The sequence below is a fragment of the Lepidochelys kempii genome, chromosome 3 (assembly GCF_965140265.1).
Source record: "Lepidochelys kempii isolate rLepKem1 chromosome 3, rLepKem1.hap2, whole genome shotgun sequence".
Classification (NCBI taxonomy): domain Eukaryota; kingdom Metazoa; phylum Chordata; order Testudines; family Cheloniidae; genus Lepidochelys; species Lepidochelys kempii.
Window position 1 is genome coordinate 105,848,717 of NC_133258.1, and position 16,233 is coordinate 105,864,949.

Genomic DNA, 16,233 nt, shown 5'->3' on the forward strand with positions numbered 1-16,233 from the left:
CGGCAGGGCGGCGCACGATGCTCTAAGGGGCGTGTCCCTCGGGGGCGCCGCTCAGCGCGTGGGGGCTGCAGCCCGACCCCGCCACGTTTCTTTAACCGCGTGCTAGCGCGCTGACTCTGCGCGCGGGAGACTCCCGCCCCGCGACGTGGTGGGGGAAGGGAGGGGCAGCTACGTCTGCGCTGGGGAGGGGCGTGGCTCGCACATTGAACACGAAGGCGCGCTGAACCCCTCCCTGTAAACCTGGCGACGGGGCCGCGCTTCTCCGAGGGGCGCGCGTCACAGGGCTGAGAGGAGCAAACCCTTTTAAAATGGGCCGGGGCGGGGGACACTCCTGGCCCTCGCCCCCACTGAGCGGCCGTTTGGGTTTGTCCTCCCTTCCGGCTCTCGCCGCAGGGAATTCTGGGAGTTGTAGTTTATACGCCCTTCAGGCACAGGGCCGGCGACAGAGCTGCGCGCTGGAGGGGGGAAGGGCTTGCACTCCCGCTCCCACAATGCACGGCGCGCCCACCGAAAGCCGTGTGAGGAAGCGTTGCTGTATCACGTGACGAAGACGTCACTTCCGTAAACACTCTCGGAAACCGACGAAACGGGGAGCTGCGCAGGTAGGGCCCGGGGCGGACCGCGGGGGAACATAGTTCGGGTCCCGGACTGGGAGTGAGGGGGACTGGCCCCGGAACCCTCCGCCGGGCGGGCGATGCTGGTCGCGGGCTGCTGTGAGAGTCTCGTGCTGTCTGGCCCCGGCCCCGTCCCCGTCCATCGCGCCAGAGCCTCCGCGGCCGGGGGAGACGTCACAGCATGTCAGGGTGGGAAGGGACCTCAGGAGGTTCTAGGCCGACCCCTGCTCAAAGCAGGACCAGTCCCCGCCTACATCGTCCCGCCGCCGCCCGGTGGCGCCCGAGCGATGGAGCGCCTGAGCCAGGTGCCCTCCCCAGCCCACCGCCGTGCAGCCTCTTGGGTTTGGGTGCAGTCTGACCAGGGGCTCTGGAGCAGTGTTTATAATGGGGGTGCTGAGAGCCATTTGAACCAAACTGTGACCCCCTGTCTATGGTGGAAACCACTTCAAGTGGGGGCGGTAGCACCCATGGTCCCATCACCTATGAATAGGGTGACCAGGAGTCCGGTTTTCAACCAGAACGCCCAGTCGAAAAGGAACCCTGGCGGCTCCAGTCAGCACCGCCGACTGGGCCGTTAAAAGTCTGGTCTGTGGTGCTGCGGAGCTAAGGCAAACTAGTCCCTACCTGTCCTGCTTGCGTGCCTGAACCCCAGAAACAGCCAGCAGGTCCAGCTCCTAGACGGGGTACAGGGGACTCTGCGTCCTGCCCCCGGCACCAGCTCAGCACTTCCATTGGCCAAGAGCCTGCGGGCGAGAGCGGCGCACAGAGCCGAGCCGTCTGTCGCACCTGCACCTAAGAGCCGGATCTACTGCTGGCAGTTTCCGAGACACGCACGGTGTGGTCTGCGGTGCCAAGACAGGCAGGAAGCCTGCCCTAGCCCCCCTGCTGCTCCGCTGACTGGGAGCTGCCGGTCCAACCAGAGCCCAACCCACTGCCCCAACCTTGAGCCCCTTCAAATCCGGAACACCCTTCTGTACCCCAAATCCCTCCTCCCTGGCCCCACGCAAGAGCCTGCACCCCTAGATGGAGCCCTCACCCCCTCCTGCACCCTGAGCCCCTCATTTCTGGCCTGCACCCCCAGGTGGAGCCCTCACCCCCTCCTGCACCCCAACTTCCTGTCCCAGCCCAGCGAAAGTGAGTGAGGGTGAGGGAGAGTGAACCATCGAAGGAGGGGGAACCATCGAAGGAGCAGGGCTAGGGTATTCGGTTTTGTGGGATTCAAAAGTTGCCAACCCTACCTATGAATCTGACTTGTGGCTTTTGAATTTGGGGTAAATGGCATCACAGCAGACATAGCACAAGACGAGCCCCAAACAACATCCACGGGCAGTGTCAGGATGTCTCACTCATCCTGTGAACACAATCACACGAGAACAGTCTGTACCCTGCAGAACTGCTGGCCTTGCTCTCATGCTTTCTGAAGCCAACGTTTCTGTGATGGTTGGGCATGTAGTATGAACTCACAGGGACACCCCTATGCAATCAGGCTGTTAAGATTTTTCTTGTGTCCAAAGTTGCTGCTTCATCCCCAATTCCTTTAATTTTGATCATCAATTTACAGTAATTATAAATAGTGAAAGAAAACAGCGGGCTTGGATCAGTGCATTATGGTGTCTGCGTCAACCCTGAAGACAGAGTTTCAGCAAGGCTGCTTCCTTGTAAATAAGGGCTGGCCAAGAGAAGGAAAGAATGAATAACAGAAACCCCAAGTGGGACAGAGGAAAGTTTTCATGTAAAATAGAGGAGTAGTTTTAAGTGGCAAAGGGACTGGCTTTTTCCCTCTTTCTGTTTTTCTCCATATGAAGTAACGCTGTTTGTTATACTGGTTTTTATTTTACTGCTACATTTCATATCAGCTTGCTTTTATATAATGCTCATGTTGCTACTTCTATGCAGAAAGTAGAACTGGAAAGCACCTGGGGTCTCATGTGACAAACACGTCACTTCCGTAAACACTCTAGGAAACCGATGAAACGGGAAGCTGCGCAGGTAGGGAACAGGCTTATTACTTTTTTCAGTTTTCTTACTCTGACCCCATGTGCTTTCAGTGTGAGCTTTTTTTAACTGCTGAAGGACTACTTTGAGGAAGTGACAGAATTAACTAATAAAGATTGAAGAGCAGCTGTAGGGGCACTGGCTCCACCTAGTCATTAATGTCCAGGAAATGCCATATACCAAGCTCTTTATTGCTGTTATAAAACCATACTGATGTGGTTTTTATTTGGGTACATATAGGTTATTTCTAGAATATTAATGCATTGTAAATATTACAATTGCTTCAGTCATCTCTGATTATTCTACTTAGACTATAATTGAGTAATAGTGTCTGAAAGGGTGATTTCTAGTAGACACCAGTCATGTAAAAGAACCTAAGTGTAGTAGAATAGTTTAGTTACTAGTGGGGCTCCAGCTGACTTCGAAGGCCTAGATTTGTGATCTGGTTCTGCTGCTGCTAATACAGGCTTTTCCCGCTTATCTTGAAAATCGAGTTTTTCGTTTTTGGGTAAAGCAGTTGCTGCTGATCTTTGAAGGGTTTAAAAACTAGACTCTTATACAATACACCTGAGCCTCACTACAGCTCTTTATAATAAATAATTTGTTTGGCCATTTCAATGGATATTTAACTATTTAATTCCTTCCATAAGATAAGAAATTAGTCTGAGCGCAATAGTTAACCAGCGGAAATGGAAGAAAGGAAAATCAAGAGGAGGAGCCCCAAATCATCCAGTAGTCACCTGACTCAGGTTGTTAATGCCAAGAAAAATTCTGTGCCAGTCAGTAAAAGTACAGCATTTTCAAATCCTGCACCACAAACAAATTCACAAAAACCAAAGTTAAAAAGGTAAGTCCCTAATATTCTACAAATCATTGAGGCTGGGAAAAGGAGAGACAGTTGGACTTATTGGCCTAAAAGTATTAGCTGGAGGTTAAACAGTGAACTGTTTATGTATGTAATGTATGTAAGCAGAGGTGAGTAGAGAATAGGCATGAGAACAAAATCCTTAAGCAATCTTTGTAGTAGTTAACTTTATCAGTGCTACACTGAGATCTAGTGTGGAGGTTCCAATATCAGCAGAATAGCAGAGCTTGCTGAATCTGCCACTCAGAAGTGCAGTAGATAGTCTTTCTCCATTGCATTTCAGAAAAAATGTTTTCTCTAGAAATATATTCTCCAAAATGCAAGGTGTACCACTCTAGAAATCTACAGTATCCTGCAGCTGACGTGAGAATGGACTATAATTTATCATTGTGTGCAACTCAATGTTTTAAAATACACAACAGGATTATTCCGCATATGGCAAGATATGAGGGAAATGTAATCACTGCAATATTTTGTTGTTGTTAAATTTGACCTAAACTTATTTTTATATATGAATCATTTCTGTGGATGGCCAAGCTATTAGCCTGACTTGACAAGGGGTGGTCATATGGAAATTTATTGCAGTTTCTAAACTATAGTAGTAGTTGCAGGTTATATTCAGCCAACAAAACTGTATTTACATCAGGATAAGCTACTCATGGAATAGTTGAGTAAAAAGATTGAATTCACTTGAGTTTTCTCCACACTTGTATGAGCATGCACTGTATGCAGAGTATTTAAGAATGTGTCTGCTTGGCTAACTTTCATGCAGTTTTATAGAAGAAAAATATAACTAGTGACAAGTTATAAAATCTTAGCTAATATGAATGTATACATTATCAATACCTGTTACTGCTTTAATATCTGTTCAGTGACTGTGGTTGCCTTGATATTTACTTGCCCACCCAGGGGCTTAGTTTGATGCCAAGTAGAGTTCCAGGAGTCTGCTTCCTATCAAAGTATTGTGAAGTCAAAAGGTTTTTCTTAATACTTTTAAAAGGAAAATGAGTGGATTATCCTGTGCTTCCTAATGGTAATAAGAAAGCAGATTCTTGGAGTCCTGCTTTGTATTATCAGATTGTCAAGATAGTGGCTTTGCAATTTGATCACTTTATATTTAGGTAAAATTTGTGATCCACGCTTTGTAATTTGATGGTGCAGTTAACATAGGTACGTTCACGACCGTTGTCCTTTTAAGGCCGATTTCTAGGATAGTCCTTCATTGCACTTCTTCAGCAGGAGCAAGAAGAGGAAGGTAGTCCCTTCTGTAAAATTAGATGTCTTTCATTCCTCAGAGGAATAAAAGAAAAAGCCAAACCTCCAGGAGGGGAAGGAAAAGGGGCACAGGCAGCGCCAATACAGCACTCTTTTCTCACAGATGTATCAGATGTTCAGGAGATGGAGAGGGGACTTCTGAGCCTTCTAAATGATTTCCACTCTGGCAAACTTCAGGCATTTGGTAAATATGTCGGTTTTCTTTACCCAGCTGTTGCTTTTACAGATATAAGATAGCAGTTTTTTGCAAACAGATGTGCTGGTTACAGAGAGATTGTCAGTCGTTATTAGACAAGAGGTTAGTCTATACTTGTTTAAGTAAAATTTAACTTGGTCATGATTATTTTATTGGAAATTTGAGATAGCAACCCTTTGAATCATAGGGTTATCTTTGGGTCTATGCTGTGTCAAAAAGTCCCTTTCATAGTGCTTGTGTGCTAACAGATTGTGTTCCAGTTATCATGGGACACACACAAATCAGTTTCTTGGCTTGTAGATTTAAAATATCAAGTATAAAACTACTTTGTGTATGTTAAATATTAGCGGAAATGTAACCAAGCAATAAGATGCCTTGATGAAATGAAGTAATAAATTCCAAACTAGGAAACAAATTCAAACTGTATACCCGCTAATTTTTTAATTAAAATTAAAAAGTTTAAAATTTTGTCTTATGTTGGGGGACTGAATTCTGTTTTTGCCAAATTTACATCTTGCCAGAAATAGAGTTTATATATAGAACTGCACCTTGTAACTGTTGTTTAAGGTGTGATGCTATATTACTTGGTCAAGGTGATAGGAAAAGGGGTTGGTATTGGGTAGCTTTTAGAATCTGAGTGTAGGTTATGCCTATTTCCTCTTTGTGGGTGAATTTTTGTACTATAAATTAATTACCACTGCAAACTCTTGCCTATTGTCAGAATGCCGCTGCTTCATGAACTATTGACTGAGGGTCTATGCAGATGACTCTTACCTTTAGAACCTAAGCATATCATGTGACCTCTCCACTCAATTCTGCAATGGAGTTTTTTCCAGAACCTATGCCTCATGCATGGCATCAAAGTGCTCAGTGCTCTTATTTAGGACCTAAGCCCATGGCTCTCATGAAGTGTGGTCGTTAACTTCAGTGTGAGCAGGATTGGGACTAATACAATTAATATTTGCTTTCATGCTCAGCCCATCTTACTCTTCTCTTTGACCTTGAAGTGGAATCATAATATTGTATACAACAGGTGTAAGTTTCTAGGGCTCTGCATGGGGTTACAGGGCTCTTCTGCTTAGTCATTCCTTCTGCCAAGTGCTTGAACCCTGCAGAGAAATGTGGAGGTACTTTTGCAAGGTACATAAATTAGTTCCGGGGTATCCAATTAGCTATAATTTGGTTAAATAGGAATGGTTTGGGCATGTCTGTGAGTCAGAGGTTATGAGGTGCTGGAGGAGAAACCCCAGGAACAGCCAAGTTTAGTGAGAAAGTTTAGTCTGATGACACTTTAAGTAAAAAATAAGGCCAAGTTTAGAGATGGGGCAGAGGTGGACTATATCCAGCATGCAGATCTTCCATTCAGAACAGGGTGAGAACACCACACCTTGTTAAATTATTAGTTTCTTGCCATTGAAGTCATAGAATCATAGAATATTAGGGTTGGAAGGGACCTCAGGAGGTCATCTAGTCCAACCCCCTTCTCAAAGCAGGACCAATTCCCAATTTTTGCCCCAAATCCCTAAATGGCCCCCTCAAGGATTGAACTCACAACCCTGGGTTTAGCAGGCCAGTGCTCAAACCACTGAGCTATCCCTCCCCCCCAAATTGATTGATATCACTTGATATCACATGACCCAAATACACGATCAAATACAAGGACAGAAGCTCTTATTTAAAAAGTTACAGTAGTAAACATGGAAAGAAAAACTGAGTCCTATGGAAGGTAATTGGATTTGTTTCTGATATTTGACACTTTTTTTCTCTTTACTACAAAAATCCATCTAAGATATACATGCAGTAGCTTAGACTTTGCTCCTTACCCCATTGTCAGACTCTTACATAACAGCTTTATAATCTGCTTTGTTCAGGAAATGAGTGTTCCATAGAACAGATGGAACATGTGCGGGGAATGCAGGAGAAGCTAGCTCGCTTGAATTTGGAACTCTATGGGGAGTTGGAAGAACTTCCTGAAGATAAAAGAAAACTTGCCAGTGACTCCAATTTGGATAGGCTACTATCAGATGTAAGTATAGTCAAGACAGACCATCTTCCACTGAAGTTGCTTCACAGAACTAGATCTGGGTTCAAGAACGGGATCCAGCAGTGTTGTTCTTTCTATACAACTTGAAGACTTTAGGGTCTTAGGAATTTAGGGTTCAATGTGTTGAGGAAAAACTTGATTCTAATGACCCAGGATATTTCCCATATCTGCCCAGGATTCTACTTCCTCTGCATTAATTTTGAGAAACTCTACAAGTGCCTTGTTCATCCCTCTTATTCAGATTATTCCTTGTGTCTACCAGTTTGTGCAGTTTAGAGCAGCGTTTAAGGTCCTGCAAACTGTCTCAGAGCTTAGGCTGATGTAGAACCAGCCTGAGCATCAGTGAGCTGAACCATTTTCCCTGTCGTCTTTCCTTCTATACTCTGTCACACCTATCAGAGACTAGACAGAGAGAATTATCTGGACGTATGTATTCTAAATGTATGAATCTTTTTTTCCCCTCTGGTGCCTTTTTTGGTAAACAGGAGAACTGTTAAATATCCAAAAAATCTAATTTCTCAAAACTTCCTAGTGTAGAGCTACACTTGCTTTTAAACTTGCAGTACTATCATGAAGGGTTTGTTTAATTTTTTGCAAGAGACCCTAAATTTGTGCTGGTACCATTTATAATTGTATTATCGACATGTTTACTTCATTGATTATAACTAGTGTTTTTTCCTCATACTTTGTTCATTTGTATTGCAGCTGGAAGAACTGAATTCTTCTATGTATCCTTTTTATTAAATATCATTTTTTGGTAAACATTTCTGTAATAAAGAGTTGATCAAAAACCAAAATTATACTATTAAATTTCCAGAAAATACATTTTACAGATGTTCTGTAGCTCAGGAGAGTTCAAAGGATTTCAACAGTGCTCCTTTTTGACATTCAGGGCTGTAGTGTGTCATGTTTTCAGATCCTTCTAGCTTACAGATGGCTTTCGTGTAACACTCAAACTGTAGTTTGCTGTAGATCTAAACAAAGCTTTGTGCATAGGCTATTTCTTTAAAGATTTCTTCATTAACTGTTTGTTTGAAACTTTGAAAGAAAAAGGTACATCAGACAGATATCTAAAATTGTCATAGCTGAAGTATAAAATTTTAGACTGGACATGTTGAGAAAAAAGACTGTTTAGCCAGTTGAGTGCAAACCTTGATATATACTACCCACTTTGGCTAGGAACTTTAGAGCAACCACGCCTAATAATATGCCTCCTAAAGTGTTCAGGAGTGGAGTTCTGTCCTGCTGCTGCTGATAGGGCAAAAAAATTCTAATACTCTTCAGTTTTCCGCAACACTTTTTAGGGCTCCTGTCAAAGGAGGAAACTTGCACACAAACTTAGAACATAGATCACTGAAATATGCAAAATTCAGAACTGCAGCATTACCGTTAAATGCCTAAGTATTAACAACTGCAAGTAACCAGTTGAATAACGTACATTTATATTTTTGTATACATTACCTTAAGTTGTCATTTCCATTCTTGTAAGCCTCCTAACCATTGCTGAAGGATGGCCCAGTGGTTAGGGCACCAGCCTGGGACTTGAGACACACTGTTTAATTCCCTGCTGTGATACCTACTTCCTGTGTGAAAGTCACTTAATCTCTCTGTGCCTCACTTCCCTGTCTGTAAAATGGGGATGATAGTGTTCCCCTACATTGCAGGGGTGTTGTGAACATAAATATATCCAGGAGTATAAGGTGCTCAGAAACAACAATAACAAGGACAATAGAAGTAGATGAGATAGATAAGAACTTTCCAAAATGTTTCACCAAGCCAGAGGCCAAGTGTAAAATATTTCAGTCCCAAAGGTGTATGTTTCGGAATTTGAGTAGGGTTTATTGGAAACTCTTGTGCAGCCTTGCTGATATTAAGTGAAATCAGCCCCTGCTATAAAACATTTACTATGTTACAGCATCTACAGAAATTCATGGCATAACTGTTCCCGCCCTTGTCAGAAAAAGTGGTTCTAAAATGTCTGTGCTTAATTGAGCTCTAATTATGTAAGCAACTGATCTGAGTTAGCACCTTTTAATATAAGGATAGTATTCTAATGAGGATTTCAGATGTCTTCAAATTAATAGTGAATGGTCTGTATTCTAAGAGACTTGTTTAATACATTTTCTTATGTAAATGCACAGGACCAGGGCTGTGCCCTTCTAAATACCTGCACACCTCCATTCTTTCAATCTTCCCATTTAAGATTTGTTAATAGTCTCTAAATTTAAACTTATTTTTTTAGGCAAGGAAAATATTAAATATGTATTTCATTTTTACTGTTTACATTTTATTGAAAATATTTGGATCAGGCTATTTTGTAATTGCAATAAAACAGAAGAGGATTAATTTATTTTTAAATTGGTGACAATGTGCTTAGCACTAAGATGACTTGTGATACTGTTTTTTTCCTCTGGCATGTAAACTTTGACCTTGTGTATAATTGCATCCAGTGTGTATTGATATTCCAGCATGTCAGGCCATGTGTAATATTTTGTTCTTTTCTGTCCTCTCAAATCTATCATACTCTACAAACATTAAATACCGGTATAATACAGATATTCATAAGGTAAATTATCTCTTGTGTTATCATATGAAAACTTAATTTCTTAACTCTTTGTTCCAGACAAAAACTTCATTTAGCAGATGCACAAGATATCCCAAATACCTCCACCAGCTAAAAGTGTAGGTTTTTTTGATTTAGAGGCCTCTCCAAGAAGTCATGTCTTTATTTTTCCAATGGAATCTAGAGTCTTACTTATTTTCCACAACAAAGAATTAAAGTGCAAATGCAAGTGATTATTTTCACACATTCCTGTTAGCAGATTTGTGCACTGCGATATATCAGGGTTGGAATCTATTGCTCTAACTGCAATGGTGTGCTGCTATGCTTTGTTTTATTGCCTTATTTAATATAAAAGTGTTTGGGGAAAACTTGAAAGTACATGCTCAGTGTTGTTCATATGTCTGTTGGATTTATATATGTACATATAATACGTTCACTAACATTACTCCAATTTTGACAAAGATAGCAGTGAAGATTTTTTGTAGGTGCCTTCCTGCCTAGTATGTAGACAATCTGCACACTCTTTAGTGTGTTTTGTTTGCCATTAAATGAGTGCTTATTAATTTATTTAAAAATATGCCAATCGCTATGTTAAAAAGTGTAGCATCTGTTTAATTATGGTCAGAGAAAGAGCTCTTGTATGATCAGAATTTTTACAGTCAGTTTTTTCTCTTGCTCTGTCAGCCACTTTAAAATTTCACCCAGTTAGAATTGGAATACATACTGGCAGTCCATGTCATTTGGTTTTGGCAATTTTGAATTCTCAACAATATTTAAACAGTGTCACTCCGTAATAAATCCATTCTACACTACGTTGCTTTCCATTAACTACTTTTGTTTAGTAAAGTCTTCCTTTTGGGGGGCAGGGGGTTAATGGCTGTTCTCTATTTTTAGTTATTTCAGGAGTGGGGAGAGTCTGCAATAATAAACACTGACCTTCAACACATGCCCAGTAACAAGAGGTCTGTTCCTAAAAAGTGCTTCTACAGGCAAGTTTTGTGGAGCACACGTTACTATACATATTTCAGTACTGAAGATGTTGTACTGATGGATTCACAGTTGGTAAAGCAGGCCCATAGCTAACAAGCACAAATTTACCCCACACAATGTTCCTTTCATACCGTGAAGCTGAATCGTTGCTCCTGTCTTGTAGCAGCATGAGCCCAAATCCCATACAAATTGGTACATTTCTTGAACATGGATAGAGAAAAGCCTGTGTTTGTGCAAAGACTGATTACGTGATGGCTCAAAACTTCTACCAGGGCATGTGAAAATGTGCACTCAGTGGTGCATTTGTTCTAATGTGTAGTAAAACTGTTTATTCAGATTCCATTTTTTTTGTGCGTTTGTTCTATAGCGGGAGTGAAGTCTCTCTCTCCCTTCCCTTTTGGGTTTTCTGAGCTCTTGATCTATCCACATTACTAGTGGCTGGGACAGAGGAGAGGATTCCATAGACCTTCATTGAAAGAACACAGTTCTTTGCCTCATGAGCTCCCACCTCTTTCCTTCTCAATCAATTGTAGCTTCGTCTGATCCCTAAAGTTCTAAACAGAAACTCCAACTCTGTGAGGAGGAGGCTTTAGATGCCATAATCCCCACTGAAAGCAAGCCCAACTCTTGCATCTTTTAAGTAAAGCACTGGCATTCCCTTCCTTCTCCCACCTAGAAGCCCAAATCCCACACTAAACCATCAGATTCCTAGCAAAGTTCTTCCCCCAAATTTCCTTTGTTCCGCTGTGATTTACTTCCCTTGTTACACTGTGATTTACTCACCCCTTTGTCAGTGAGACTCTTTAGAAAGAGTTTGCCACCACGGAAGACCCCTAACTCCTAATCTGATGGATTTCTTCTGGGGAGGTTGTGAGCAGAGTAGAGGAACTGGGAGCACAATACACTGACCACACTAGCAAAAGACAGTGTACCCAAGGTTTTGTCAGACTTTGGTCAGCCAATAACTAGACAGCTGCTATACGTAGGATTTTTAGCTCTAAAACTTTTTGCAAGCAGGAGTGTAGTGTTTTTATGTAGAAACTATTTGAAATCTGTTTTCAAGTACTGCAGGGAGACCTGAGGAAATGGAATATACATATATTCAAAGGGAGATGGTTGTGATTTTTGGCTTGTCAACTTTAACAGTCTCTTCAGACTGCAAGTTGCAAAGAGATTTAGTAACAAGAAAATCAATATTTAATAAGATGGTTGATGTCACCTGAAGGAGTTGATTCTACATGGGTGTTCATAGAATCATAGAATATGAGGGTTGGAAGGGACCTCAGGAGGTCATCTAGTCCAACCCCCTCCTCAAAGCAAGACCAATCCCCAACTCAATCTGTTGTTTTTTACTGTGTTCTTTACTTATATTTCCTACACTGCCACTGACTGGCTTTGTGACCCCAGGGAAGTTCCTTAACTTGCGTTCCAGTTTCTCAACCTTTACAATTAGGATAATCTTACCTAGTTCTACAAAAGCTAAGCCCACAACAGTCCCCACTCAGAATGATCTCCCTAGCTAAGAGATGCTGGCCTTTAGTCCTGACTCACTTGCAATAATGGTAGGTTGTCCCATTGTACACTAGTTTGGATGGTGCTGTGCTGTAGTTTGGTATAACTGTGCTGCTCTCCATTTGGCCTGCCCTACACTGGGACATACCAGTGCCATTCCCTTCTGTTTAGGATTGCTTCAGCCCAATTCTGCTGTGCCACTGTCACATGTGGGGTAAAGGGCCTGTTACAGTGGGAATGCAATAGATGGTTCTATGCCCATGTCACTACACGGTGTATGGGCAGCTGCAAGTTGCCAGTCTAGTGGGAGTGCGCCCACACTGAGATTTGAAGCTGTGCCGCAGGTCCTTCCCCTTTTTGGGAGGGGCACACAAGGCAACTGTAGCCTGAGTCAGGCTCTGGCTGGGAGCCCAAGGTGTAGCTTGTTGTGCAGTTCCTATGGAGATGGGGGAGTACTGACCCTCATCCAACGCAGCAATAATTCCAGCTTCCACTGCAGTTCTCCAGCGGCTTTCTCAGAAGGAAAAGCAAGAAGTATCCTCTCCTAGAGGTAAAGCATTCAAATGACTATGAACTCCCTGTTCTGTGGGAAAAGTGGGTTGCTTTATATTTTAGTTTTAGTATATTAATGTTAATAGAAAGGGCAGGGAGTAATGTCCTGCAGGCCTGACTCATACAGACTGCAGAGCAACAGGTGTAAAGATTTCAAAACTAAATCCAAAATGAACATTCTAGGTTTTTCATAATTGCTAGGTACTATGTGCATGACTGATTGTAACAGAGGCTAGAGATCAGAACTTTAAGAGGGTAAGAAGGTTACATTCCTCTGCCAGAGAAATTGAGGTATTTTTTTAAAATGAAAACTGGTGCAGATATGAAAATGCAAATGTAATTTGCAGGCAAGCAGCATGGCGGGACAAGACATTTCAGCATAGCTTTTATAGCACAATTTAAAATGGGGACAAAGTGCCATCTCATCAGCAGCTATTCAGTAAAGACCTGACACAGATTCCATAAAGGGAGAGGGGATGGGGAACATAAACAGACCTAGCATTAGATACAGCAGTACTAGGTCCATAAACTAGAGGAAATCTGGTATCCTCACCACAGTAGGTCCCCTTGTTATCAGAGAGGGACCAAGCATTGAATGGGTATGGAGAATAAACTACTCACATACAGAAATGGCAGCTTTCTAGCTTATGGTTGAGATACAATGGTGGGCAGAGGGGGGGGGGGGAAGTATGCACCACCACAACCCAACCTGTACCTAGTAAATACAAGGTAAATATTTATTTTGAAAATAAAATTCATTGGTCTCCAGGATTACAGTTCTTGCAGTTTTCATGAGTCCAACGTTAATTTAAAGGTAGTAAAAGGGAATGGTGACAAAAGAATTGTACATAAGTAGACTACTCAATTTATAAATTTGGCCCAACAATAGGGCAGCAACCCCTCTCTATACAAAAAAACCCATGGAATTTGTAATGACTAGAAGAAGGCACCCACACAAGAATAGGAGCTATAAGAATCACACCAGAACATTGGGTAAACCACAAGAAGGACAAGACACTTGTTATGGGTTTTAATCAGGCCGCAACTTTATTGTATAGATGCCTGGGACTACACGGCAGATAAAGTGTATAGTGCAGGTAAATCCATGCTTATTCAAATCAATTCTCTGGGGCTTCCACCAGCCCCCCTTTGTTTAATCCATGCTTATTCAAATCAATTTTCCGGGGCTTCCACCAGCCCCCCTCTTTGTTTCCATCCAGGTTCCCCAGGTTCCATCCATGGCTTGGACCTTAACATTCACCAGCCTTGTAAGAGGGTTAAGGAGGGCTATGAGAACGGGAAGGTGAGGGGGGTAGTGTTGACTCCCTGCCATACCAATCATAGGTGTCCCTCAACCCCCTCTCCCGTTCTGTTCCTTTATCCAGTACCTCCTTTTAAGTAATTTACTTAAGGCCATCTATCTGGTCACTGAACATCAGCCCAATATTACAAAATAAGTTGCGACATATGGCCTACCACCTTTTCTATTCACCAGAAAAGATCCTCCCTCATACCTGCTATGAGGAAGGTGAAAAAAACCACATTCCACCAAAGCCAAATCTGGTGGTGCAGGAAAAATTCCTTCCCAGCCCCCCTTTAAAAAGGGGAACTAGCATAATACCGACAGCAGGTCCTAATCCAGCCTGCCATTCGCCTCCACTAGGGGAGGGAGGGTAGGTGCTGGCTTCCTCGCTGCTTGGACATAGAGACTTGCCCCATCCAGGTTTCGTACCTTTATGCACATTCCTGGTTGGAGTGGGGTGGGGTGGGGGGAGTCATTGCTGCAAAGCTGACCACCGAGCACCTTTTACAGCAGTTTCTGACCTTTTTCCTCTCCCCCTGCCAACCACAAAGCGGAGCTGCCCTTCTTTGGGTAAGCCCAGACAAATTCTGCCCCCCTTTAGTTGTGGTGTAGTCATATGACAGAGGGCAGATTGCCACCTGTTGAGGCAACAGAACTTCCTTTGGTAGCCTGGGAAGTCTCCCATCTAGGTTCTTACTGACCAGTCCCAATGTCAGTTATGCGATCTGATGAAATCACAGCTCAAGCATTGGGCCTGCTTCTGTACATACTGAGGATGGCCTTTACCCAGCTGCCTCATCTAAACATAGGTAAGATTGCAAGATATAAGATTGACAGCAAGGTATTTTTAAGACACGAACTATATATAAAATGGGCCTGGAATCAGGCTTCTGGATCTAAATACCCCACTGAGCATAGGGGGAGTTGGGAGTGGGTTTCAGATCTGAATCCAAGTTTGAATTTTGAATTTTACAGTTTGCATCCATCTCTACTAAGAATTAATTAGATCACTTCACATATCTCTTTAGTTCACTGAATTTCTAGGTGGCTCTAACACAGCTGGTGTAACCAAGTATCGTTGCTGCAATGATGACCACAGCTTATTTAACACCAAGTCCTCACACTGTTAAACAATGGCAACTAGAGAGTTTAGGACTCCTTGGAGAAAACACAGTGAAATCCAGCAAAGTGTCTTCCAGTAAAATCCAGACCACTGGGAGCTTGAACACAAGGTTCAGCACTTGGACACCTATCGCAAACAAATCATTCAACAAGCAGGTAAGTTACAGTCTGGTAGAATTCAGAGTAGCAGCCGTGTTAGTCTGTATTCGCAAAAAGAAAAGGAGTACTTGTGGCACCTTAGAGACTAACCAATTTTCATAGGCTCAACTATCATGAAATGCACTGGTGCACATTGCCACATATCTTGAAACACCTCCAATGTGCACTTGCACAAGCAATGACAAGGAAACATCTTATAAAATATGCACTGATGCATGTTCATGTAAATTAGATCAGAAACCAACCTCACATTTTAAAAATATTACATCAACATCTCCTTGTCTTTTAACTGCTGCATCTTCATTTTCTTTGGTCATTTAACAGAAATGGGGCAGGGACTGTCTGTTATATCTCTGTACTGTTACTGACACAGTGGGGCCGTGGCTTCTAGGAGCTACTACAATACAAATAACTACTAAAAATAAAACGACAAACTGCTTCCTCGAGGCAAAGTATTTACTGCCATGATGTCTGACAGGAATTACACCTGTGAGGACCAAGGACTATTCATAGCAATAAGCACTGTGGCCATTAGCAAGCACATGATTGGCTCTATAACAATATTCAGGTACAATGGCATTACACATCTTTAATTTTTTTTAAATTACAGATTTATACATTGTTTCAATGTTTTTTTAACAAATTTTCTTTTTCCTTTAATCAAATCTGATGCTGCTCTTAACTAAATGGGACTATATTCCCCAAAGGCCTCATCCAACAGGCATTGCTGTGGCCTGGCACTAGGCTGATATACTCAGAAATTGCTCATTTTACCTGCAGAGGAAAGTGTAAAAGAATAAAAGACCTTGCTGAGTAGCAATTGGAGTAGATAGAGTGAGAGGAAGTGGACTCTATCCTCTTAGAACAGCGTAGTTTGATCTCCCTCTTGTACAGGGGTTTTGAACTAAGGGAGAGAGTCATTCCCACAGAACCCAAGGCCAAGGAGAAGGAAAATTCCCTCTGTTTCGTCTTAATGGTCCTTCTGATCTGTCCGTAATGATGTTAAGGATGGTGATTGTCAAGGCCACAATTTTCCTAACTGC

The 16,233-nt window shown here is 42.6% G+C and overlaps 2 protein-coding genes across 3 annotated transcripts in view; both read left to right on the forward strand.

The window, feature by feature from the left end:
* The first annotated feature begins 497 nt into the window (after nt 1-497).
* On the forward strand, nt 498-10,879 carry CCDC28A (coiled-coil domain containing 28A). 2 transcript variants are annotated; one of them, XM_073337478.1, is made up of 8 exons: nt 498-602; nt 2,511-2,603; nt 3,260-3,456; nt 4,770-4,933; nt 6,817-6,971; nt 7,695-7,717; nt 9,613-9,671; nt 10,447-10,879. In XM_073337478.1, the coding sequence occupies exons 3-7, from the start codon at nt 3,299-3,301 to the stop codon at nt 9,665-9,667; spliced, it is 555 nt and encodes a 184-aa protein (XP_073193579.1). In that variant the 5' UTR covers nt 498-602; nt 2,511-2,603; nt 3,260-3,298; the 3' UTR covers nt 9,668-9,671; nt 10,447-10,879. The 2 variants fall into 2 exon arrangements, with proteins under 2 accessions (XP_073193579.1, XP_073193578.1); XM_073337477.1 differs by having other exon boundaries at nt 9,613-10,879.
* Nucleotides 10,880-10,980: 101 nt separating this feature from the next.
* Nucleotides 10,981-16,233, forward strand: part of ECT2L (epithelial cell transforming 2 like) — a 60,199-nt gene continuing 54,946 nt past the window's right edge. The window contains exon 1 of the mRNA XM_073337461.1: nt 10,981-15,187. Within this exon, the coding sequence (XP_073193562.1) occupies nt 14,996-15,187 (192 nt within the window). The 5' untranslated portion in view covers nt 10,981-14,995. The remainder of the gene's footprint in view (nt 15,188-16,233) is intronic.

What these genes read in the sequence shown, in the direction of transcription:
- CCDC28A (XM_073337477.1), top strand. Translation starts at nt 3,299, where the DNA reads ATGGAAGAAAGGAAAATCAAGAGGAGGAGCCCCAAATCATCCAGTAGT. An exon ending in CAAAAACCAAAGTTAAAAAG is followed by an intron (nt 3,457 to 4,769) that starts GTAAGTCCCTAA and finishes TTCATTCCTCAG; the next exon opens with AGGAATAAAAGAAAAAGCCA. An exon ending in TGGCAAACTTCAGGCATTTG is followed by an intron (nt 4,934 to 6,816) that starts GTAAATATGTCG and finishes TGCTTTGTTCAG; the next exon opens with GAAATGAGTGTTCCATAGAA.